This window comes from Hippoglossus stenolepis, chromosome 13 (assembly GCF_022539355.2).
Source record: "Hippoglossus stenolepis isolate QCI-W04-F060 chromosome 13, HSTE1.2, whole genome shotgun sequence".
NCBI classification, from domain to species: Eukaryota; Metazoa; Chordata; class Actinopteri; order Pleuronectiformes; family Pleuronectidae; genus Hippoglossus; species Hippoglossus stenolepis.
Window position 1 is genome coordinate 21,073,080 of NC_061495.1, and position 26,178 is coordinate 21,099,257.

The following is a 26,178-nucleotide window of genomic DNA, read 5'->3' on the forward strand; positions in this document are numbered from 1 at the left end:
TACCAATGATCAAATCACATTTATCTGCACAGCCCATATTCAGCAAATACTATTTGCCTCACAGGGCTTAACAAGGTGCGACACGCCTTTAACCCTCGTCAGGAGTAATAATAATTTTATTTCACAGCACCATTTAAAACAGCCATTACAAATTACTGACCTCTGACTGACCCACTCCCATCAACCAGAGCTGAAATGTTAATGTCATAACAGAAAATCAATTGGTAGCAATTCTGAAACTGATTATTGCTTTAAGTTTTTAAAAAACATCTACTTGTTTCTATTTTCTGTTGCTTTTCAGACTCAATATTTCTCTCCAAGTAGTTGAAGTAATCAGTGCTTGATTTTATTTATATAATAAATATCACATCATTAAGCTTTAAAAATATATCAAAGTATATGAAGATGGCATTTGTTTGCCATTGTAAATGATTTGTTATTGTATATTAAATGGTTAAGTAATCTTTATTATAGACTTTTACTTAATACACTAAATTTTTCAGACCTCTGTACTCTACAGGACGTATACATTTCTTGCTAAATATTGTATTTTTGTTATCAGTTCAACTTGACACAATTCCCAGATGCAGGCGATCATGTGACGGTCGCTCCGGCCTGGTATCTCTGTGAAATGAAATCTGCAACAGTAGAAATGTCCCAGCGAGCGGTGAACAATCAGTTACTCTCAGTTACTCTCCTGACATGTCTCCATTCTTTGTTTCCTGGGATTCAGGAGTTTATCTGTAATGAAACACATCGTTGATTTGTTCTGCTGATGGGAACAGAGACCAACACAGAACTCAGCACAATATCATAATTTTATTTTCCTTCATCCGAAGGATAACTGAGAATTAAAACACAATGTGTTAAGTGAATAAAATCACATTGTTTGATTCCATTTTAAAACTTAACAAAACATCCTCCTGTCTTGAGGGTGGAGATCGACACAAAAAGAAAAATGTTCTGGACATTTGAGAAATAAACTTCACAGTTGTTTTTATGTTCATAAAAAGGCACTTAAATCAAACAGGTTTTCAGAATCACTTCAAAAATGCAATGATATAATTCTCATTGTCATATATAAAATATGTTAGTGCCTGTGATTCCCTTTTACACCATCATGGAACAAGTTCTGTTCCTGTTCAATGTTTAACGATGTGCTGCAATTAATGAGCTTTATTTCTATGTAAAATCTCACAAAAATCATACATTTAAAATCAAAATCAAGTATAGTCGAATTGTGAAAAAATATGGACAACATTTTTTTCTCGGTCAGCAGTCATGATCATTGACGTTCCAGAGTTTGGGCCCTGGATGTATTTCAGTGGTCCTTCTTCAGCTTCGCCAGACCCATGAGGAGCTGGTCCCTCCTCTCCTTCCTGGCCGACAGGCTCTCCTGGTCACCGGGAATCAGCTCACACATCTCCTGTAGATGACACAATACACCAAAATTGAATGCGTTCTTCTGAGGCTCCATCCCTCCACCAAGTTGGGTGGATATCCAACTTTTTTAATTTATTTTTCTTTGTCCTGCTGACAAATAAACGAACAAACAGACACGTGCAAACATCACCTTGTTGCCTGAGGTAAAAATATAACAGCCATAAAAAAAATGGAACAATACACTTATTTTCCACCGGTTTTGAGCTGGAAAATTCCACCAACTAGAACATGACTTAAGCTCTGGTTCTTCTGGAGGAAAATATTTCCTCAACAGGTTCCTGTCCCCTGGAGAAAGTTCCTGTAATAAAATCGCACCTTGTGTTGCGTCCTCATGATGAAGTTTATTGTTGGCATCGGCACTTTTCACATACCACAGCACTTAAAACTAATTGTCAACGCCCTCGCTATATACGGGCCTTTCAAAACTCATAAAACTCAATTATAAAGCAATTTAGGAACAATGGCATGATAAGAAAAAGTACATTAAAACTACAGATGTCCGATCTTTACAAATCCTTGATTGATTGTTCCATTTGAACTTTAATTTGAGATAAAGAAAAGCTTGCTCGTTGACAGACAGCAGAGAACGTATAGCTGCTGAAATCTCTTGCAACGTTTACAAATCCCCTCTGTTTTTTAAATCTTTTGTATCTGCCAGTTTTCATGATTCTCGTAATTCTTTTCACTGACTCTTTGTTGTGTTGCTTTTATTTCTTAACTCTTGGAATGTGAGCTTGAAAAAGAGACTGGGAATCTCAGGCTACATCCATAACACAGCGTTTTCAAAATAAAACGATTTCTCTCTGTGTTCTGGCTTCGGATCAGTTTTAATAAAATGCACAATTTAACTGCACTACAGCTGTTAGCAAAGACAACGGGGTCAGCAACATAAGGGATTATCCACGTTGTGTTCTACACTAATAGCTGAGGCAGATTGTTTTCTTCCAGAAAGGGGTCATGTGATTGGAGCCTGAAGAATCAGCGGAAGTATCCTCACGACCGAAAAGACCCAGTCAGCAACTGGTTGAGCGTCTCTATGTAAATATTGATCTATTTCTGCAAAATGAAAAATGCAGACCCAGCAGTGTTTCCAAACTTCTCTGTTTTCATACTCATGCCTCAAAGACACTTTTCGCTTTAATAAAGATTAAATAGAAAAGTAAACTGTGTGCGTGTCTGCCTGCCTGCCTGAAAATACCTTTAAACCCTCAGCTAATCAAAGTTAATGTAGTGGAATTGTTTTTGTTCTTGCACGTACAACTGAACCTAATGTGTGTAAATGAATTAAAGGTGAATGTGAATCAGGACGTGGCTGCTTTGGTGAACATTCAAAGACCAAATGAGAATATGGCTGCTTTACGACAAACAAATCCAAACTCAGGAACTTCGAAAACAAGAGCGTCTTCTATTGTCCTCTCAAGTGCTTCACTAAACTATTTATTGTTTCTTCACATGATGACATTTAAACAGCCTGTGAGAGCATGTGATGAGACAACGCCTACATTAAGGAAGTCATGCATTTCAGTCACGCAGAACTTAAGACACCATCAGTTAATGTTCGCTTCATCTGACTCAATCGGTAGTGAGAAATCATACATATGGCAACATTGCCGTCACACTCACATGATTGATTCTCTTAGAGCCCTCGCCCTGGAAGTCTGGTACAGGCCCGAAGGAGGTCAGGACCCTCGCTATTCCCTCGCCGTAGCGTTTCATGTAGTCTTCCAAACCTGTGGGAGGACAGCTGATCAGAGGGGGACGGCTGCTACAGTATTAAATCCTGCAAGAGAGTTTCTGGCTCTTAATGTGAAAAAACAGGAAAACATCGAGAGCAAAATATCCCAATTGAAAAAGTTTTTTCAGTTTTCTTCAATGTCGTAGGAAGTGTTTTGATATGATCTCAACATGTGATATGGCGATGAAGTGGCCAATCAGCCTTGGTGGAGGTGTGTGCCCCTCTGTGTTAACTTTTAATTTAAAATAACAAAAGGTCGCTTCAAGAATATTAATGGCATTCAGAGATGAGGGAATCCGTGTGAGGTTTTGCAGGTAAAGGCTGAGGCACATGCAGATGTTGTACAGAGACGATCAGCTTCTCTTATAGCTCTTTACACAGAACATCTAGTGAGTGTTTCCTGCTTTGAACCCACCTCCTGACGCAAACTGGTTCAACAAATGACACCCATGGCTGTAAAAACATTTTAGAAGGGATGCACATTATGTCCTCTGCAAGCCTCTGTGACCTACATATATGACGTCTGTCTATAACGCTCTTTTGTGTGAAGAACACCTGCACAATTACTGTATAAAAAATACTACTTTATTTATATATACAAGCAGCCTTAACCTGATTTTATGGCTGCATGATTCAGCACTAGACTGCACAAGTTTGTTCCGGCTGGCATCCCTCACAGAAATCTATTCATCACACTTATCATACATGTAATGTCGTCTGTTTCCCTGCATCTGATTATTCTTGGATCGTTATGAGTCTCTTAAATGTGTTGATGCCACAGAAACCCACTGAGGAAAATGTCAAGATGTGTTCAAGAACTTAAATTTATGTTGCTGAGTGACGTCCTTGGTGAGAGTGCCTCATAAATAACTGTCACTTAGTTATACTCTCAATTATTCTAAATAATTATTCTTGAATGATTTACTCATAAAGTAGACAGCAGGTATTTTGAATGTGCACTGATTTATGTGTTACCCTGATCAACTGGTTCATTACCTTTGCCAAGGAGGTTATGTTTTCACCCCGGTCCGTTTGTTTGTCAGCAGGATTTACGCAAAAGGATGGGACATGGGTCAAGAAAGAACCCATTCAATTTAGCCATGGATTCGGACAAATGGGCAGATCTAGGAATATTTTCATCCCATTCTTTCATAGATTTCTCAGGAAAATATGTGCAACTTGCTGCGGATCCAAATAAAAATCTGGATCTAGCGAATTTAAATGAGGTTTCGTAGTGGGGTAGGATTTTTTCAGCCGCTGTACGATAACAAATCAGGCTAAAAACCTGTCACTGCAGCTAATGTGTAGCCAAGATAACGTGGATTCAGTAGATAATCAATATTAATATGTATCTTCAATAGTTTTAGAGCCATGTTCATTCAAACATGACGGATTAGGTGCAGGATTTAAGGGGACTGTTGGGCCTGGGCAGAGGAATGCGCTCTCCTGAATGCTGTTCTCTGACTCTGGGTTTCTTCTACTCGAACTCTACAAGAACATCTTTTATTGTCATGTTAAGGCAGAAAACTAAAGTTAAACCAAAAGTCTGGAAAAAAGTGTTTGTCCCACTGCTGCTCGACTTGTTTCTGCTTTTAAAAATCACTTTATAATGCTACATGTAGCAACTTTATACAAACACAATTCAACCAAATGTGTGTGACTGTGGCCCCTAATTCAGATGTAAAAAAATAACAGGTCGCAGCTAATGAGGCAGCCATTATAACTAATGATTGAACAGAACATATCATAAAGAGGGGCAGCGTCATGGTTTCTTGACATTCCCCTGATAAGGTGAGCAGAAGATCTCTGAAGTAATAAAAAAAGCCAAAGTGAAGCAACGGAGAGACGAGAACAAACCTCTTCGCAACGGCTCTTTAATTACGGCAGGTCAGGGGGCGACCGTTTCAAATAGTTCTGTCACACTCACTTGAAGTTTCACACTGCAAATTCAAATGTGTGACACACGTACACGTTGTTCAGTCAAACAGACACATCTGAGAAATATTGCAAATGGTCTTTTGATCACTACAATAGTTCTTAATCTTTTAGATGAAACCTGGTGGGAAACGCTATGTTTATATGACAGCGGTGCAGTGAATACCATCTACCTTCATGTCTCTGTTTTTTATTTTCCAGTGACATACATGACTGGTATTTAAAGTTGTGCAGTGGATGATTTGACCCCACCACAGCAACTCTTGAATATTTAAAGACTTCTGCAGGGTGGTAGAGGGTGACAATGAGAGGAGAGTTACAGTTTTGAGAGGTTAAAACTGAAACTGACTTCTTTTTCCATTGGCCGTTCACTCACTTCATTTCTTAATTTAACTTGACTTAACAATGACTTAATCTATATGATTTAATGTGAAATCAAATTGAGAGAATAGTCAATGTTAAGTAATCTTATCATTATAATGTATATATAATAATTATACTGTATGTATCAATATAGTGGCAGTGGTAAGCACTGACGCCTCACAACAATAAGTTTCTGGTTTCAGCCGGTAAGGGTCTTTCTCCTGTTGGTTTTCTCCAGGCACTCCTGTCTAGCTTTTCAATGAATAGTCCCCCTATGTTTCTACTCCAGTTTAACTTGTGCATACAACACTCCTCTGTTGCCCAGCATCCATGCAATGGAAAAATGTAATTACATAATATAATAGTTAACAATATAATACTGAGAACACAGCTAGTCGACCCCAACTGGTTGAGGCAGATTATTTCTCCACAGGTGCCAAGTGTTTGCTTGTTGGGGGAACTGTTGGATTTCTCTATTAATTTGTAGGCTCTCAACCTTACTATGTGAAGAGCCTTGAAATGATGCCTGTTGGATTTACTATTACTATACAAATACAATTGAAAAGAAGTGGATCATACTGTTGGACTGCCTTTTCAATCTTGTGACGGACGAAGCTACAAACATTTCAGAGTCTCTCTCCAGGTTTTCAGTGGACTGCTCCTTTAAAGGATAATGCTCTCCTGTACAGGTACGAGGTTTACAGGAGCCAAGTTGTTTGGGCAGAGTAGAAAAAGAGACAGAGACAGAGCCTGAGTGCTCCGGTATCTGATTGGAACGATACAAGGACGGGAAGTCGCTACAGGATTGGGTCTTAGCAATCTTTAGAGAACACGATCATACTACTGTTTCCTAAGCAGCAGAAAAAAGAATGAGTCGAGAGCTTCAGTGCTGTCACTACAGGTAGAGTTGGCGTCTGGTTTGAAGGCCTCGATGTGGGCTTTGTGAGTTTTGGATTACTGGTGTGAGGGAATGCATTCATCGCAACCCATCAAAAGACGGCTTTGTTCGGCCACAGCGACCTTTTTCTGTGTGTGTACACAGTCCTGGCTGCTCTCTGGGTTTCACACTACCCTTTGATATTCTGCATCTCCCTGAAGTTTCACTCTCAGCCTCTCTCTGGCACCCACAGGGCGTCACAGTATGGTACAGTACATGCATGTTGTGCCGAGACATGTGAGCTGTGTCACCGTGTGTGATTTTCTCACAGTGTGTTATACTACAGAGGACAGTCTGTGATTGTGCAGCGGTGGTTCGTTTATCTGAGAAAGTACAAAAAGTCAATATCATAACATTGTAAAGCCTTTTATATGATTGTCTTGTTCCTTTGGTTGTAGACAGCTCACATCCCATTTCTTATTTTACATTTAATTCAGTGGATCAAGGTGCAAAATGAATTTTAACTTAATCAATTTATTTATTAATTTCTGCCAAGGACATTATGTTTTCATCACAGTTTGTTTGATTGTTTGCAGGATTACACAAAAACTACCGAACATATTTCCACAAAACAAAGAACCCACTACATATTGGCACAGATCTGGACAAAGGGGCAGAACCAGGATTTGTTTCATGTTCTTTAACATTGTAAAATAGATTTTCTTTTTTTTTACATTTTAACCACACTCCCAGGGAAGAATTCACAGATCTTGATGAGAAAAATCTGGCATATTTAGGGGACTGACAGATAGCTGATTTAAATGTATATTATGTGTCATCTATGTAAATGTATTTATCTAAACTTATTGGATGTAATTTTTTGACTTAATTGTGAGGTCAGGATGATGTCATTCCAACCATATGAGCTAAAATTAGTTTTTGATTCCATATAAACTTTATGTTTCATCTATAATCCTACAGGATGCAAGAAACCTTGAAAAATATTAATTTTTGATCCATGCATGACGTCATTTTTTGACTTGTGCTTTTAACACCATATTTCTGTTGAACTTGATCAGATCCAAAAGTAAAATCATCTGGAGAAACTGAACTTCATGTGTAAAATTGGTGAGCTCTGCATTCTGCCTTTGAACGTGGTTCCTTCACTATTGTTGCCCGTCGTCTCTTTTTCTTTCCAAACACTCAAACAAAGTAAAATTGGATGGAATCGGGGGCTTGAGGAGGAACGCTGGATGGTGACCCTCTGTTTATGTGAGCGAAAAGGTTCAGAGAGGGAACATTACCTTCAGGTGCATTGAGGTGCATCGTTTCCATGGGACCAATGAAGGCGTAACGCATTCCTAAACCCTCTGACATCACCAGGTCGATGTCCTTGACTGAGATAACGCCATCCTGATAGGATAAGGGGGAAAAAAAGAGTTCAGACACTAGAGCCCATTTCATTGACTTCATTGAGTTGAACAGCTCAACTCTGAGAATTACTACCCTGTGCTCATATGCCTCCCCGAACCAGAGCTATTTCAGTCTACATGTTTTCCCCCCCCTGACACATATGAGGTCATCGTGATCTTTGACCCTTGAACACTGAAATTTAATCAATTAATCTTTGAGTCCAAGTTACAACTTTACAAAATGTGAAGAAATTCCCTTGAGGCAGACTGGAGACATCATGTTCAAGAGGCCAAAAAACTGTTTTGTGAGGCCACTGACCTTGACCTTTGACCCCCAAGGATTCTCTAGAGGAGTTAAGAGCAAAAAAAGGTTTCGTAAGGCCCCAGTGAATTTGACCTTTGACCTCCAAATTCTTATCTCGTCATCTTTTAGTCCACCTGAATGTTTGTGCAAGATGTAATGAAATTCCCTATGGGTGTTCCTGAAGCATGAAGAAATTCTCACTTGGTGTTTCTGAGATGATGCGTTCACAAGACCAAAAACATCTTTTGTAAGGTCACAGTGAACTTGACCTTATACCTCTGACCACCAAATTCTATTCAGTTCATTTTTGAGTCCAATTGAACGTTTACACCAAATTTGACAAAATTCCCTCAAGGCATTCTTGAGATATTGAGTTCACAACAAGGGGAGGGTCGGCCTATTGTATGGACATACACTCCAAAAACATATTGCCTCTGGCCACTGACTGTCGCCGGCGATGAGGCATGAAAACAAAAATAATTTAGCTTTATTTGTAGCTAAAAATGTATTTAGTCTGAGGCTGTAAGACCATATTTTCACTGGCAGATCAACAAAGTCCTGGCTTTTAACCCACTGGGATTTTGAACCAACTAAATTCCCTTTGATCACATCGGACTACTCCCAACATATAATGTTTCCCCAATCAGCCAATTCTGTGTCCTCAGGATTATGTGGGCAGTGCAGGGAGGAGAGGGGCTGAGGATAGAGAGATGGATGGAAGTGGAGACAGAGGGAGTGGTTCAAGTATCTTTGGGTTAGAGATGCCTGTTGGCTTGACCACGCAGGAAATCAAAGCTCCGATACAGATACAGAGAGTAGGGTTAGCAAAGAGGAGAGGGACAGGGTCGTCTTTGTTTGGGTCCCACGTCCAACAACGGGCCTGTTATCTGAGCCAAGCGCGACGGTGGGTGGGGTCTTTTCTCCGCTGTAATCACTGGGGCCAGCAAGCTGCTTTCTCAGCCACTCTGCTTTCCAACACTGGCCCCGACTCAAGGGTCATTTCAGTGAGTGTATTTTCGGAGGGGTGAGGGAGGGTCCCGGTTATGTATTGTTATGACACCACAGGCCTTGATGATCACAGCTAAACCTCAGGTCATTACCTATGGCGGAGATGTTTTCACCCCAGTCTGTGTGTTTGTTCGTTTGTATGTTTGTTAGTTAGCAATACAACGCAAAAACGGATTGCCACAAAACTTGATGTGGATTTGGATCAGGGGTCGGGTCCAGGATTTTTTTTTCCCGCTTTCTTTAACATTGCACAATTTCCTAAAGAATAATTCATGGATCTTGATGAAAAAAATAATGAGGCATGTTTAGGGGACTGATATCTATGAATGTTTAAAATTTGGTGTAGGGGAGTGTTGGTCCTTGGCTGAGGTATGTGCTCTACTGAATGCCATTCTAGTTACTGATGTTTGAGTGGGAGGGAAAACTGCTCAGTCACTCATAACTGAATTAGCCGTCTTAAAAAGGTGCACAGTACCTCGCAAACGCTTTATACACAATGCGGTAAAGAGCTTTATTAGTGCCATGGATATAGTTTTAAACTCTTCATGATTCCTTTATAGAAGTTGAGATACAATCGTAACAGCATAAACATTGAAAACCATTGTTGATGTTCATGTCAAAACAATTTGCTGTTCATCAACATTACAAATTGGTAAATTAAAGTTAATAACAACTCCTCTGATTGCGGCCAAACCATTAAATAAATAGAATTCTTTCTATTGTTGCACCTCATTATCAATAATGATTCAAATGACAGCCGTTCCTCAGGTGTGTCACACATGAGGAAAGTCTTTCCGATATCTTCACAGCCCTTCTGAGATAACACAAAGGTAAAACTGGAGGAAATGTAATCCACATTGAAAAGTGATGCTATGGTGATGTCCCCAAACAGTTTTTTCCAAAGAGTTACAGTGTACTTGAGAAGAGGTTTTAAGACTCACACTGGCAGGACCATTAAGGTTTGAGAGTGAATCAATAGGGACTCGGGAAAGCTTCTGGTCAGGTGAGTGATCACATGTTAAGTGTTCCTGGTGGGAATGTAACGCTGAACTGGACATTGATGTTTTCCAGAGACGATGGTACATACCACATCGTTAGGATGCCAGCAGTTATCATCATCTGGTCCTTTAATTTACCGAGCAGGATCTCCATAATTGTCCTCTGTGACCAATCATAATGTTTAAAAACAATGAAGTTGCTCGACAGACCAGTTGCTAAAATTATCTAGGATGATAATAATCAGGCATCTAAGAATTTCTACGTTGATCCAGAATAAAGTAGATTCTCTGCATTAGTTCAGGGTAAAAAATTGCATGCAAAATCTGAAAAATTGATTTACAAATCAGTGTTGGTAGATTTGCTCATATTGTTTGACTAACTATGTAAGTAACGGTACCACAGAGTAGAAATACCAATATATTCAAGTAAAAGTATAAAAGTATGAAGAATGGACAATTTCAAAATAATGTTTGTATTATATTAAATTACATTATATTATAAAAAATATAGATCATATTTTTTTTTGTTGACAAATGAGACTGACACAGATGACAAAGTGAATACAGGCAGTACAAAGGATAAAATGATAATAGCAATAGGATAACAGGAGAACAGTATAAAGTTGTAAACTAACAGAGCAGTTATTTATGTATCTGGTGATATGTCAGTAATTGTGAATACTTCATGCATTGGTGTGTCGCCTCTTCCCATCACATCAGACTTTGTTTGTACTGCAATATAAATTTGGTCCAGCGTGTTCTGAGAAGTGACATCTACACTGTAAATCACTTTGTTTTAGTCACATGGTGCGACAGCCGGTTACGGCTCAGGTCAGCTGGTTTATCGAGGTTCTCTGTTCTTGGCGAAGCAGCAATGAAGATTCACAGTTCATCTCCATCTCCGGTGGGGACCAACATAGGATTCCCTGTGTGTTATGAATAATCCTTTCTCCTCAAACACATTCCACTCAACTTAGACAGTCACCGTGACTTAATTAGAGCCAGGCCCACACAGTGAGTTTTGACAGCTGTGACTGACTGACGTTCCAGATTTACCTGCTGATCAACTGTGACGAAAGGAACTCACAGAGCGATCGTTCCTGTACGACAGGTTTGCCTTTGTTTTTTAAATTGCGCTAATGGCAGAAGATTTGTTGACCTTCTTTTAAACCTAATTCATCACGTACCAGTGATTTCTAAATTGAAACTGCCTCCTATTGTTAGATTTCTCTGAAGGTTTACACGTTTCAATTTAAAAATAAATAAGTGAAAACTTTCTCATTTACAAACTGGTTGGTTATTCTCACACACACAGGGACATTCATGGGTTGGGCGGGTTGAACGATCTCCCACGGTAAGAACCGACGTCACAACCAACCAGCAACCTCTTCAGCGAGCTGCCGCTGCTCAGCATGAGCTGCATCATCCTGGTTTAAATGTCTATGATGCAGTAAGAATGTTTAGGCACCAGTTTGCACATGAGGAACATTTTTATTAAATTCCTAAATGTAACAAGACTTTATGTCATTCATTTTGCTGTTTGCGGTTTTGCTACAGGTCTAAATCTGTGCGGCAAAATTAGTGAAGTTCATTATTTGTCTATAACTGTTTGAGATTGTCATTATAATAATATGCTTTAGTTTCAAATTTTTTGTTTAGTTTTTTAATTTATCAAAGCAAGAAAAATAAATATGATAGAAGTTAAACGTAATTTTCTATACACCCCATATACAATTATCACCTTTTAAAATGTACAATATTATTGCTCAATATCATGTACTATTTACACAACTAATTTTGTGCAATATTACTTTTATCATTTCATGTACAACATCACTTCCAGTAGGCCTCTTCACATATAAACTATTATATTAAATCATGTGCAATATTACATTTCATTTGTGTAATATTACATTCATTAACATTTGCAAGGTTACTTTTATTATCTGATGTAGCAAATGACTTCCATTATTATTGTGGAGTATTATATGAATAACATTCAATATTAGTTATTTATTACTTTAGATTATAGTTTATTCTATAACATTTATATAACTTCTATGAATAGCATTGCTATACATTTAGGCACATTCTTTTTTATTTTAACTTTGGAGCAATATCTCGCACAAGACTTTCCTTCAGGATTTATAAAGTTCTATCTTATTTGTGTTGCTTGACTTGAATGAAGCTGCAGTGGATGCTGGGTTTGAATCGTCATGCTAAATAGATCAGACTTTATGAGCCCTTAGTTAAAAATAGGAATAATGAACAGGTTCTTCCACTGTGCATTATTTTGAAACAGACACGTTATATGTGATTTATCATCATACACAAAACTTTGTGTAACTTGTTATCCTGTGATTTTATTGTTGCCTCTATTCTTGGTTGTCGTATTTATTTTGTGATGGATGTGTAACAGCCTCTCATTTTTGTTTCTATTTCACTGTTAACAGTCCAAGGATGTCCCCAGTGTTCACACTCAACAGAGCTCACACATGAGTGCACCATGCTCTCTGGAATGTCATGTCGATACGAGTCTTTGCTTCCACAGGCCTGTGTGAAGACATAAATATCTCATGGGAGATGCATGGATACAGTCAGGAGGGAGAGGAACACAGTAATCTCTGCCTCATTTTCTTGCAGTGCACTTTAATTCGCAGAAGCTGAAACCTGGTGACATGTTTGTCCCGTTGTTGACTGAACCAAAAAGTGCTTTCACCTGACTGCAGGCCCACTTGACTCATCAATGCACTGAGACGTTCCTCTTGAGACAAAGAATCCAGAGTCGTTTGAGGAGAGAGAAAAAATTACAAAACAAACTAAAACAGTCCGAAAAGTGAAAAGCCCAAGTCTCTTAAAGCAAGTCATCCCACGGTTTCTGCCCGTATGACTGATGCCATTTATATGTGAGTGCCAGATATATAACAACTAAAATAGTTTCATATTTCTGTTTCAATTCCATGAAAAAAAAGAAAATTCTTCAGTAATAATTTTAGGATTACACGCTCACACACTGTTTTCACTGGGTTGTAACAAATAGGAAAAATAAAACGGATTTGAAACCTAGAATAGTTGATCAAGAAAGAAAAATCTGCTGTCTGTTAATGAACCACCCCTCTGTTTTCAATAATACACATGACTAAATAAACAAACTTTTATACATCTCCTCTCCTCGCTGTGCCCGAAGAATGCTGTCAAGATATTCAACTCAAAGCCATGTATGTCATGGTGGAGCTGGAGGGAAGACCATAAGCTCACCGAAGTCGGCAGGATTTATCTTCTGAGACTTCATGCCAATCCATCGAATGGAATTTTAGATATTTCAGTTTGGATAAAAGTGAAATTGATATCCATTGAGAAAAGAAAAGACCATATAATCAACACTTCTCTCAACAAATTCGAAGCTAATGAAGTCTATCAACAATATGATTTATTGCAATGATTATTATCCTGGACTGTATAATATCTTTTCATGTATTCATATGATCTATAAATGAACTGTGACACAGACCAAGAAAGACAGTAACTGCTGGTTGGGGTCCAATCCTCAGCTGTGTGAGTTCATGTGTCATTTGCTGCACGTCTGTGAATATATGAATTTCACAGAGACTTGAATTCCACAGGCTCCTGCACAAACCCATTAGGGCTTGTGTGTCATTTTCGAACTAGTCTTTCAGTTCATTTGATTTTCACAGAGAGATGACTGAGCACTTGGAGAAGTCTTAAAGATGCAAAAGTTACCCTGAGGATACCGTAACGGAGCTAATCCGGTGGAACGGCCTGTTCTGACAGTTTGTGTACATTCCTCTAGTCAACACTTAAATGTCAAGCACTGGAATGTGAATGTGTTAGACCTCCTCAGAAAACAGGTCACTTTTCATACCACGGTTGTGCTGCTTCCATCATTTGATTCTACTGCAGACAATGTCATGGGATTAAGGAAACAGAAGGCAATCTGATAGATCACATGGATTGTTTAATTTCGATTATGAAGAATAGACTGATTATGTCGAGGAGGAAAATCGAAATCTATCAGAAAGTTGTTGAACATAAATACAGCGATAACGTGACATGTTTTAATAGATTGTTGAGCAGTGCTCGTGATGACCTGAGATATGGGTTCAACGTGTCATTTTAGCAGCAACTAAGAAAGTAAATGATGTTTCATATTTTCAAATTCACACATAACCCGTTATCAATATCCTCAACGCTATGTTTTAAAGCAACTTGTATTTATCTTAATCAATCAAATTGTATTTGTATAGCCCATATACACAAATCACAATTTGTCTCATAGGGCTTAACAAGGTGTGACATCCTCTGCCCTTAACCCTCAACAAGAGTTAGAACAGCAGCTTGATTAAAGTGAGTTTGATGGTTGAGGGAGTGTGAACATGGAGAATGTTTCCTCTCTCATTCCCACTCCTCACCCTGCACGTCTGTTCTATGTAACTTTAGTGAGTGGGTACGATCTCCTGTGAGAAGTGTGGAACTGACTGAGGGTCACAGCTCCAACTGTCAGAACCAGGTCCAGCCAGTTGAAGAGTTAAAAAGACTCAGAGGTCATTAAAAACCAGCGTTTATATCCAATATTCAGCAGGAAACTTTTAAAATAAAAAGAATTCTAAACAGAGTTTGGTGGATTTGATACAGCTGCATCCTCTGGTTCAGGAAGCCGGGGATCATGAGTAATATCCACTGTTCAGTTGTGTTTCAGTTTAGTGAGTGGGACGACACAGTCAGAGCTCCACTCAACATATTGATAGACTTTGGTTTTTCTTGACATGAAACCCAACAGAATTAATGACCATGTGTGTCTGCAGAGAGCACTGTCGCTCAGTAAGAGTTACATAGTGTTGCTTTAATGCTACAAACACTTCACCAATAGACTCCAATCTATTTTTCTTCATGACAAGGTTGAAACTGAGGGTGACAACTGTTAGCAACTCAGTCTACACAAACAACACAGATAGCATCAAGGCGCAGTACGTGTTAACAAGAAATTTGAAATATACAACAAGGAAATTGAGCTGTCAGTACACACCTCATCGGTGGTGACACAATCATTCAGGGATTAACCAGTTTCAATAATGGACAGAAATGAGGGATAGTCTGAGGAGAGACAGTGACGCACTTCTGCATTGTCGAGAATCATAACGTGTTTCCAACTGCTTGAAAAGATTTGACATGGACCAATCCTACTGTTGGTGTACTTTAAACATCCTTCTCTTGTTGGAGCAGCAAATGACTACAGGATAAACGACTAAAAGACAATTAACTACTTCGATGAGGTCAATGGACCAACCTTCTGTTGCCACACCAACTATGTGGCTTCACACCCACACAGTTGGTTTGTGCCACCCCTCCAGGTCAGGAACCGTTTGTTTTGTTTGGCTTTTTAAAGTGTGAAGTAGCTGTGTTGCTTCTGCTGTTATCTTACCTCGAGTGTATCTTTTATATATCTATGTGTATGAGGGGGTCACTTGGTCGTTGCCCATCTGGTACAGTTACACAGTGTAGCTCAGAAGTACAGTAACGACACTGACAAGGACACAAAGTGCTCGCTGGGCTGTGAAAGGGCCGCTCTTTGTTACACGTCTCTGACAGAGAAAAGAGATGGAATAAAGAGGTAGAGAGAGAGAGAGAGAGAGAGAGAGAGAGAGAGAGATCTGAGTTCCTGTGGAGCGAGGGATTGAGTTTGTTCTAACATATTGTTGCGATTCATCAGGGTCACGTCAGGGTTATTTTCTCAAAATGCACAAAAAACTGGACAGGTGACCACAAAACTTGGTGGAAGGATGTGGTATGGGTCAGGAAAGAACCAATTCAAGTTTGGTGCGGATCTGGATCATGGGGTGGATGTAGGACATTTTTTCCCCCCTTATTTTAATATTGTGATATAGGAGGTTTCTTTTAACATTTTCATTGATTCCTCAGATATCAGAGTGTGTGGAATTTGGTGCAGATCCAAACTAAAAATCTGGATCTAGTTAATTTAACTGTGGTTTCATAAGGGGATTGTATGAGCTCTCTGAAGGCCAGTCTAGGTTTGTACGTTTTTTTGTGGCATAATTTGTGTATTTGCAACAAAATAATTTATTTTCCTGTTCATGGCAATACAACTTGGATATTCTACAGTGATTTGGTCCATTTGACCTTGAACATTTGCTTTACAGATTTTCAGACCATTTGAAAAGGAGCAAAAAAGAAAGAGAGAAGCAAAATAATTGAAGTAACAGACAAAAAGGAAGAAATTATAAAAATATTTACCATAAAAGTTTGTGAATCTTCTCCAGAAATACAGTTTTATTATTTAAATTTGTTTTCAATTTTAATAAGAGCAGGTTATGAATGCCATAATGCCATTTGACATGACTTTCCCTTTAACTTCCTCAGAATTTCTACAGTAAAATCTTCTGAAACTTTACATACAGACAGTGAGGGTCAGGATGAACAAGAGGGAGGTTCTTTGTCACCTCTTAACAATGAAATTAAGTTGAGATAATACTGATGTTTATAGAGTTTAATGCCTGAATCACAATGAAATGAGTCTTTATTTGAGTTCAGCTCAGGATAAAAATGGTCATCATCATTCTGACCATTCTTCCTATGAATGATGTTATAATGGTTCCTGTCATCAGAGGCTAAAGCTCATTTACTCTCATTCTGTTCCTTTTTGGAAGGAGACCACAGAGACTTTGGCAGAGGTGAGCGGACAAGAGGTTTCCTCTTTTCTGCCTCTTTTACAAAACCATCAGTGGCACAAAGCCTCGCTGAGACTCACTGAGACTGAGCAGCTCTTGTTCAGAGATAACTAGAATTACAGCACTGGGGTTGTCTGCCTCCTCAACCAGTGCAGTTTCTACATACTTTTTCCCCCCATATAAAAGGTCATTGTAACCTTTTCCTTTGAGAACTGAAACACAGTAACATGAGTTCATTGTGACCTTAACCTTTGACCTTTAGGCACCAAAATAATCACTTCATTTGAGTCCAAGTGAATAATTGTAACAAATTTGAAAAAATTCCTTTCAAGGCATATCTTGAGATATCGTGTTCACGGGAATAGGACGGACAGACGGACGGACGGACAACCCGAAAACCTCCAGCCTCCGGCCACTGGCTGTTGCCGGCACGGAGGCATAAACTAAAACACATGTTGCTCATCTAACCATCAAGACTCAACAACAACATAATGACACACCTAAATGTTTTTTTTTTGTTGGAGTCTTATTTCTTACCGTGTAGTTATGACGCACAGCAATTATCAAAACATTAAAAGTGTTCTGAGGAGTTGGTGGATGATCCACATTGAAGTTAGCATTTAGCCTCTTTTAGGCAACTTAATTACCCCAAATCGCACAATTTGAGAGAATGTGGGTTAAAAAAATGATTTACTATTTCATGTCTATTTATAAAATTTGTTATGTTCCAGTTAATGCGACTTAAAATGTTCTAATGTAACATTAGCTATGGCCAGGGCTACAAGTGGCTCTCAGCTATTACTCCAGCTGAGGGTCCTGTGGCAGAACTGTGGTTTTGCTTGAGCTTCATTTCATAATAACTCTGTTTTTTATGAAATTTTATCATTTCTAAGGCAAATTATTGTTGGTAAATTAGATGTCAAATTAGATTAGATTTTGGTCCCATTTAAATTTAGACCAAATATTTGGGTGTTGTAATGCAGTATAATTAAAATCTTAGCTCTGATGTGTTGTTCTTTTCATATAAAATAACAAGACAAAATGTCCAAAAGGAAAAAACTGATAAAAAAGTGGAATAAAGTGCCTGAGTGGCCACTGAGACACTGACCTGGACCAGCCTCCAGGACTCTGCGATGATGGCCGCCTGGACTCTGTTGAGGGCGAAGCCATCGATCTCTCTCCTCAGGCAAACGGGTACTTGGCCGACCTGGATGAGAGAAATCAGTCACACCAGGAATTGCTGGTTTGAGAAAAAGTCATTACATTATTCAAATCATTAACCGTGCTGTGAATAAATTAAAAAAGTTTGCCTACATTTAAATTTTACCTGAATATTCTATTGGTTTTATATTTATTCATTTGACAGATGTTTTCTTACAGCTGTTATAAATTGTCCTGTAAGATTATTTAAAAGGCTTGTGCTTTTATTTTGAAAGACTAATGCTATCAGGAGAAAAAGGACAGAGTACGAATGAAAACAGTAAAAAAAACTGTATCAGTTATTTTCAACACAAAGAAAAATGTGTTTGTTTAGCAGCTGGCTAACATGAGCACACAAGGCCAGTTGGTATTTTACCTGATGTTATGTACATACAGGAAAATGCTTTTTCAAAAGGTTAAATAAATGCAGTGTTATTACAGTGGCAATAAAATATTCGACAAAGCATGATTTTCAGTGTTTTTAATGCTGTACATAAAAAGTGTGTATTCAAGTATTTTATAATAAATTTAAATATGCTCATCAATCAACGCTCGAGGTTGTTATTCATTAATTAGAGCGGCTAAAAGGGGTATTTTGTAATTGGTACATACACTCACTGAACTGTTTACTTAGACAGGGTAGGGCCTCTCTTGGCTTCTGTGGCTTCTATAGATTCCACAACATACTGGAAACTTTCCTTTGAGGTTGTGGTTTGTGTTGGCAGGACAGCCTCACATCACATCTGCAGATTTATTAGGTATCTGCTGCTTATGACCTGCTCTACCACATCCCACAGGTGCTCATCTCTGATCTAGTGACTGGAGGACAGGTAAGTGCTCTGAACTCATTGTTGTGCTAAGGAAGTCACTTGGAGACGACTTGTGTGCATGGAATGCACGTGATCTGCATTGATACTTAAAATGGAGAGTGATGCTCATATCAGAATTGATTGGTATTAAAAGGTCCAAGTGAGCATTTGACACATCATTACACCATCAACACCAGCCTGGACCATTTACTCAAGGCAGGCTGGGTCCATGAGTTCATGCAGTTGATACAAAATTCTGACCCCAACATCTGCAGCGTCGGCTGAAATCCACAAGCCCAGTTATTGTTGTCATTTTTCTGAGGAAAAACTTAAGTACAAAGCTGTGTACATGTGTACAGGTATTCCTGATAAAGTGCTTGGTTAGGGTGGACATTTCTTCTTCTTAGCCAGGGTTTTTGCATTTTTAAGACCATACTGAATAAAATTCAAGATTTATGTCTTGTACGACAGATATGAAGGAATATCGGAGTCCCCGAATTGGTGGAAGTAGTGTTTAATGAATGTTAAGACCTACCTAAATGTATTTAAGACTTTTTAAGGCCCCGGGAAAACCCTGTTAGGTCTTACTGGGTGTTCATGGGGCGTTCACTGTCTGTTTAAGGAGCTACAATTTACCAACAAAGCTTCTGAGAACCAACTGAAGAATTAGACCATCATTTAGCCAATGATGCTATAAGTGCACCGGGGATATGACCTGACATGCTTCTCTCCTGGAAGCCAATGGTTTCCTGTAATTTTAGCAAGTTGAAATCCATCTTGTTCACATTTGTGGGAATTGAGAACTTCCTGGATTAAATAATCCTTCAGTGAACTATGTGCTGGCATTATTTTTGTGTGTGTTTTAATACAGTTGCACTAAGAAGTGATTACAGAATTTAGAGACCTGTGACTACGCTGTGTGATATAAAATCAAACTGACAAAAACAAATTGGTTAAAGGGTTTGCAAAATAAGAGCTGTCTGTGTTAGGACCTTTTTAATCCCGTTACATGCACTTATGGTTCTGCTTTCTCATTTCCTTGATGCAACAGTCGTTTTTTTAAACTTACACAACACCCAGGGATTGTGAAATGTATGATGCTTACCTTGGTCATCACAGCATGGGTGGTGTCCATAACAGTTGCTGCCGTCTCTGGGTGAGGTACCAGCTCCACCAGTTTGACATAGTAGGGTGGGTTTACCTTGGATCACAGGACAATAACACATCATACAATGGAAACTCAGCAAGGTTTCTTCTTCTAGTTTTCCGTAGAAAGAAATTCCTAAAAGTAAAAGTAATAGTGCAATATAAAGATTTAAAAACAGGAGACTGGTAAAGATTTGTTTTTAGTTATGTAACAAAGCCGATTGGGGTGAGGAGAGTCAGTGACAGTCACGCTTTATTTCAAACTTGGCAATGAACACTTTCCAGTGAAATTCTATCGGCTATTGGACATGACAAGAAGTATTTAAGCTAGTGGACTGAAATTCTTTTGGCAATAAATCATAATGGAAAAACAATGAGTGTGTTAACATGTGCATTAGTCTCCCAGACACAAGTATTTTCTTGGTTTTTGATCGTATTTGGGATTTGATGTTAACATAGAACATGAGAAATCGACATGATCATAACAGTATCCAGGTTTCTGTTCATCTTAGTGCATCAGTTGTGTCGTGATTTCTGAGCATCTCAGGAACTGTGTTCAATAAGAGCAAAAATGGGCAGAGACCAGGATGAGGTGTTTGCGAAACAAACCCAGGATTCTCCAAAAACCTGATCATAACATGGATACTGGTGCACATTCTGAGTGAAAGGTTAGCAGGTGTTTATGGCTCAAAGGCTCCAAATGTCATGGTGGGCAGCAGATGTGCTTCATCACCTGCAATCTCACTTGTGGAGTAATAAATGAAAAGAAACCTCAAATAGAATGGCTTCCACTAGGTATTTTATCCATGTATGATAAGGGCAGAGTATGTGTAAATACATGATTAGGGAAATAACTAAACTAGCTTCCACAGTTTGGAATCAGTTTAAACGACCTGCTGGTACCAGGACCTTAGTGGCACTAACCGGGTGGGAGACGAGGCAGCGACTCTTGTTGTGGACTGTAGAGAAGACGCTGCTTGGCACCAGACAGGAGGTGGAGCTGCTCAGGATGACTTCTTTTCCCACAAGACGCTCTATGTCCTGGAAGACGCTCTGCTTAACCTCAAGCTGCTCAAACACACACTCCTGAAAAACACAAACACGCACACACACACACACACACACACACACACACACACACACACACACACACACCCACACCCACACACACCACACACACCACACAACACACACACACACGGTAAGTGACAGAAAATGGGCTGTGAAGTCTTTGAAAGACAAACTATCTTTTGGATAAAAACAAACCAACAACATTTTTTAAATAGGCAGTAAATATAATACTTCAATCGAAAACCGCAACCCACACTAGCATGCTCTTCATAAACAATAAATCTGTATTTTCATAGAGCAATGTGACATTTTTGACCTACTCATTTACCTTTGCACAAATTGTCGTCAAACTGTCTGGGATAAGTCATTACCGAAAATATGAAAAAACTGAGTCATCAAAGCAATGAATTAACACTAAAAATGTTGTTTCTTGGTATAAGCGTCAAAGTACTACTCCACATAGCTTCTGAAAATATTCTGTTTATTCTTAAATTATCTGTTTAGGTCTGACGTTGTCTGATGATGTATAATGCTGGTAAGTGTATAGACAATATTTTATCTCCACGCTCTGGCACCACTTTCTAAGCTTGATCCAACTGGACGAAATTTCCAGAGACTTCTAAGTCTGTGTGACTGTGTTCTAAATATCTGAGGTGAGTAAGGAAAGGCTGGTGCTATCAAACTTTCTTCAGCAGGACAACACAGCAAAGAAAAAGATTATTAGTAAGTGTCACACCATTTGCAAGGGCTTCTAACAACCCACTCTGTCACATGTGTTAAATACCACATTCTTCCCATTTTAAACAAAATACAACCACAATTTTTATTATCCACCTCAGGCTGAGCTGTGACTGAGTGGAGAGTTAAAATAGCATTTCATCATTACCACAAAAACTGGCTGAGCAAGCAGCATACCTGAAGACAGCATGCATGATGATGTGATGCTGCGCTCATTAGAGCACAGCAAGGTTTCTGTTCTAACAACAAATCCGTTCGAATCAGACATTCTATCCTTCGATCAAGTGAATCTTCTGTCTATGATCTATATTTTTAAAGTCAGCTTTTATTGCATAACTCACTTTAGCAATGTCATTAATGGTAAAATGTGTGTGGTGTTGTTAACACAGTCTATTATCTAATGGTACAGTTGCTCTGCAGCGAGTATGAGAGCTCACAACACGAGTCAATGTGATGTTCTGTAACCACCTGCACTTTCTCTAGCTGATCAATGACAGGGTGAAACTTGCATCACATCGAGTCATTCTATCAGGAAATGCTGATCTCATTATCTGAGTATAAAAACAATAATCGACCTGCTTTTCCCCGTGTCTAATGAATCCTCTATTGTTCATTGTTAGTGTGAACTCAGTACAAGACATTGATTTATTCTGACCCTACCCGTCTCTGTGCTGTAGAGATGAAGAGCACCATTGTCTGATTCACCCGAGTCAAGCAAGACACTTTCTTGGCTTAAAAAGTTAACTCACTATTTTGTTTCAAGTGGCAGCGTAACACATGACTAAGTAAGTGCGCAGGTGTTGGTTTTGTGTTTGTACTCTTAAAGCGACAAAGGCAAGATGAGTGATTTGGTGTTAAAACGTCATGTACTGATTTCAAGAGGAGGGCAACACTTGTTTTGACAACCGCTCTCAACCTTTTGTCAGGTCAAAGCTTTGATAGTTTAACAGACGGCTCATTACTGTTCAGAGTTTAGTAAGAAAATGTTTAGATTTTTAGGTAAATAAACATATGAACAACATATTTATAGCATATTTATCATATTTAACAATAAAGAAGAAAGGTTTTATTACACTAGCCTGAGAAAAATGCATTTTAATGATGATGATTAAGTAGGTGCAGTTAAAAATCATATTCACTAGGATAAACAGCTGCTTTGTATCATAAATAACATTCTTTTTTTTTTTACTGTAAATCATTTCCAATACATTGGAGCTTTAAATGTTGCACATACAATCCACAGCTCTGAGTCCACACTGATAAAACATTCACTTAACTTTGAAACTGATATTTTTGCTATTACCCACAGTAAGTTTGATCAAATAAAGATAAAGGAAAAAGAGGCTTAATTTGTTTTAACTTTAATGTAAACACTAGAAATTATTATTAAGTGAGCGGGCTCAACCACATATAATGAAAGCGTAACCATATCTGAGCAAGTGTCACTTTACAAAATCCCGAAACTCATCTGTGAATTGTATGTTACACAAAAGTAAATCAGTCTCTGTGGTGTCAAACAATATATGACACGAATGACCTGATGATGTTGCGCCCCCTTGAGGATAATCAGTGTAATTTTGAAAAGGCCACAATGTGCTCCACTAAGATAATTGTAATCACACCAAGTTTTATTTATTGTGCATGACTTAATATATATGATGCATGATGAATGAATAAAAAAACAATGTAATGATTTATATGCATTTGTCACATTACAGTGGGCAGAGACACAATGTCCCTAGGTTTTGACAAAGTTTGACAACATATGGAAAACATGTAAAATATGTGAAACTCCCTTGGATTTAAAGACGTGGGGACAAGCAGACAGAATGACATGTACTGGTGCTGGGAGTAGTCTGCTGTGTTACCTGGACAAAGAAGGCTCCCTCCAGTGCCTGAGCCAGGTCATCGTAGCTGCTGAGCAGAGCGAGCTGCTGCGCGGCACTCAGCTCTCCTCTGAGCATATGAGCTTCCTCCAGCTCCTGCAGCTGCTTCCTGAGCCAACAGAGTGAAAGAGGCAGCTAACATTCAGCCATACACTTTCTGAACATGAATCGGGATGTTTTGTCATTACCTAAATTATGTTTTTGGGGGAAATATTTGAAGGTGCAACTGGTTCTATCAGTAACAGCTGCCACTTTTTTTTTTAGCAAATATTGTATCAGATGAGTAACAAACATACCTTAAAATAATGTAACCTATATATTTCCTACAGTGTTTTACACGTTTCATAGAGACAGGACGTTGGATTAGAGACATTCTAGTACAATGACACCCTCTACTGTCCACAAGGTCAACAGAATCTACAAGGGGCTGAGAGATGAAGCCGATTGCCGATTTATATTATATATAAAAGGTCAATTTAATGAAATCCTGGTGTAAAATGTGTGTCTTAAACTTCTTTTTACTTACACTACTTTCCAATGTAAGGCTTAATAATAAAAATTCCTTTGTCATTCCACAGTAATGTTTAACCAGCGCTGACTTTGCTGGAAAACAGTTTAAGCCTGAGCATGTGTTTGTTCGTGTGCTCCTATAGTAAGAGGAAGCCACTGAGCATGCAGTGGCCATGTGTCCTCTCTTCCGAAGGGAAGAACAGGTTCGATTTTGACCCTCAAGAGTCATGGGAGAATTAAGGCTACTTTACACATGAAGTTAATGCTCCCTAAGTGACTCTCGCCCTCTCCTCCGCTCTCCCTGCTTTGCTTACATACACAACTCTCTGCCTCAAGTCCTTACTGTTCAGTTGCCTTTTAATGAGATGCTCAGAGAAATTATCCTTTCTGTCGTACAGATAAACGACCATATGCCTGCATGTCATTGTTGCTAGAACTTGAGCTGTGACTCAGCCCACTAGGTTTTTGTAGCCTCAAGACAAAAGGTGTTTTTAGCTGACCTGGCTTAACTGACCTGAATCAAGCACAGTAAAGGTGTTAGAGAATCTAAAATCTTGCAAGTTGATTTGAGGTGTCTCCTATCAGTTTAAACACCCAAACCCATTGGCTAAAAAGCCATACAAATGTAATTCCCTCGTAATGTGAGAACATAGAAACATTTAGCAATATCTGGTCCACTTTCGATTCAATTTAAAAACTATACGAGCTCCTGTGACAGGAGACATATGTATCCCCCTGTTTATACATATAAAAATAATGTACAAAAAAAAAAGAAACACACAAAGTACTGCTTGACCTATTGGAGTATGGACTCATTTACATTATAAGTTTCTTCTGTGAAGTCAAGTGTTTTGAGTTTATAACAGGACCATGACAACAAGAGGAAATAGGAAAGTTACTTGGAAAAGTGGATTGAATATTACATTAATTAAAACTATACTACCGTTTTTTATATTATGCTGAACAAAGAGTGCAGTGTTGTGCACAGCGGCCGACCTGATCTCTGCGATGGCGTTAACAGCCTGTCCTGGCTGGTTGTCATAGATCTTCACGCTGTAGCCTCCGCTGGCAAACACCATAGCCCAGGAGCGACCAATCAGCCCACTGAAACAGAGACACACAATCACACACAGAAATTTAGGACATTCACTTTTCATTGAAAACTGTGTAATGGCACAGAAATCCCATAGAGCAATCTGGGCAACTATTTCCCAGCCATTCAAGGCAGGTGAGAGGTCAAATGCACAGTAAAGGCCTCGCATCTTGTCTGGGCTCATTACTGACAGTGAGTTTTGAATGACTGTCTGCCCTTTGTCCATTACCCCCTCACTGCTCAAACATGCTGATCCCAGGTTCCTTCTTGTTCCTGCCTCGTCCCGGTGTTTACACAAGAGAATAATGTATGTTAATTTAACTAAATGAGGAGCAAAAGAGATGTTTTGTATTTGCTTTTCAGGGTTGATGGGAGGTCACTTCAGAGGACTCCAAAGTTTAGTTGAAGAAATAATGAACAGGGAATAGACAGCCGGTTAAAATGAAGGCCTACATATAAACTACAATTATCGAGGCAACTCCATGAAGTGCTTTGGGGTTTGCCAGGCTTATAATTACAAATGAGTGAGAGCTTACACATATTGGGCACAGCAGACTTGAGATCTAAGCACACATACAGAATAGTACAGCATGAAACTGTACAATGCATTCACTAAACTTCAACTACGTGCAGAATCACAATTTGCAAAAGCGGACATGACAGCAAGTCGAAAACTATCCACAACTAGCATAATACATGGGAGTAAATATTAGCATTAAGGAAACAAACAACGTGTCCTGACCATAGAGTACCATAGATAAAAAGGTCTTGACTCACCTGCCGATGACGGTGATACTCTTCATGTCGGACTGGCTCATTTCTCGGGTATTATGAGTTCAGTTCCGACCTCTGATCACTAACTTTGCAGAAAAAGCAGATTTTCGATTAAACCTGTAGCACCGCCCCTCTGGAGTCACGCTACTAAATACTACGGCAACCAAGGAGG

The 26,178-nt window shown here is 38.9% G+C and overlaps 1 protein-coding gene across 1 annotated transcript; it reads right to left on the reverse strand.

Annotated features, from left to right (window-relative positions):
• Positions 1-800: 800 nt before the first annotated feature.
• cryl1 (crystallin, lambda 1) lies at positions 801-26,156 on the reverse strand. The gene is made up of 9 exons (XM_035175181.2): positions 26,010-26,156; positions 25,136-25,243; positions 23,612-23,738; positions 20,859-21,020; positions 19,894-19,989; positions 17,888-17,986; positions 7,658-7,766; positions 3,067-3,173; positions 801-1,426 (listed from the first exon to the last, which is right to left on the reverse strand). Exons 1-9 carry the CDS (start codon positions 26,048-26,050, stop codon positions 1,322-1,324), a joined length of 954 nt encoding a protein of 317 aa, XP_035031072.1. The 5' UTR covers positions 26,051-26,156; the 3' UTR covers positions 801-1,321.
• Positions 26,157-26,178: the final 22 nt, after the last annotated feature.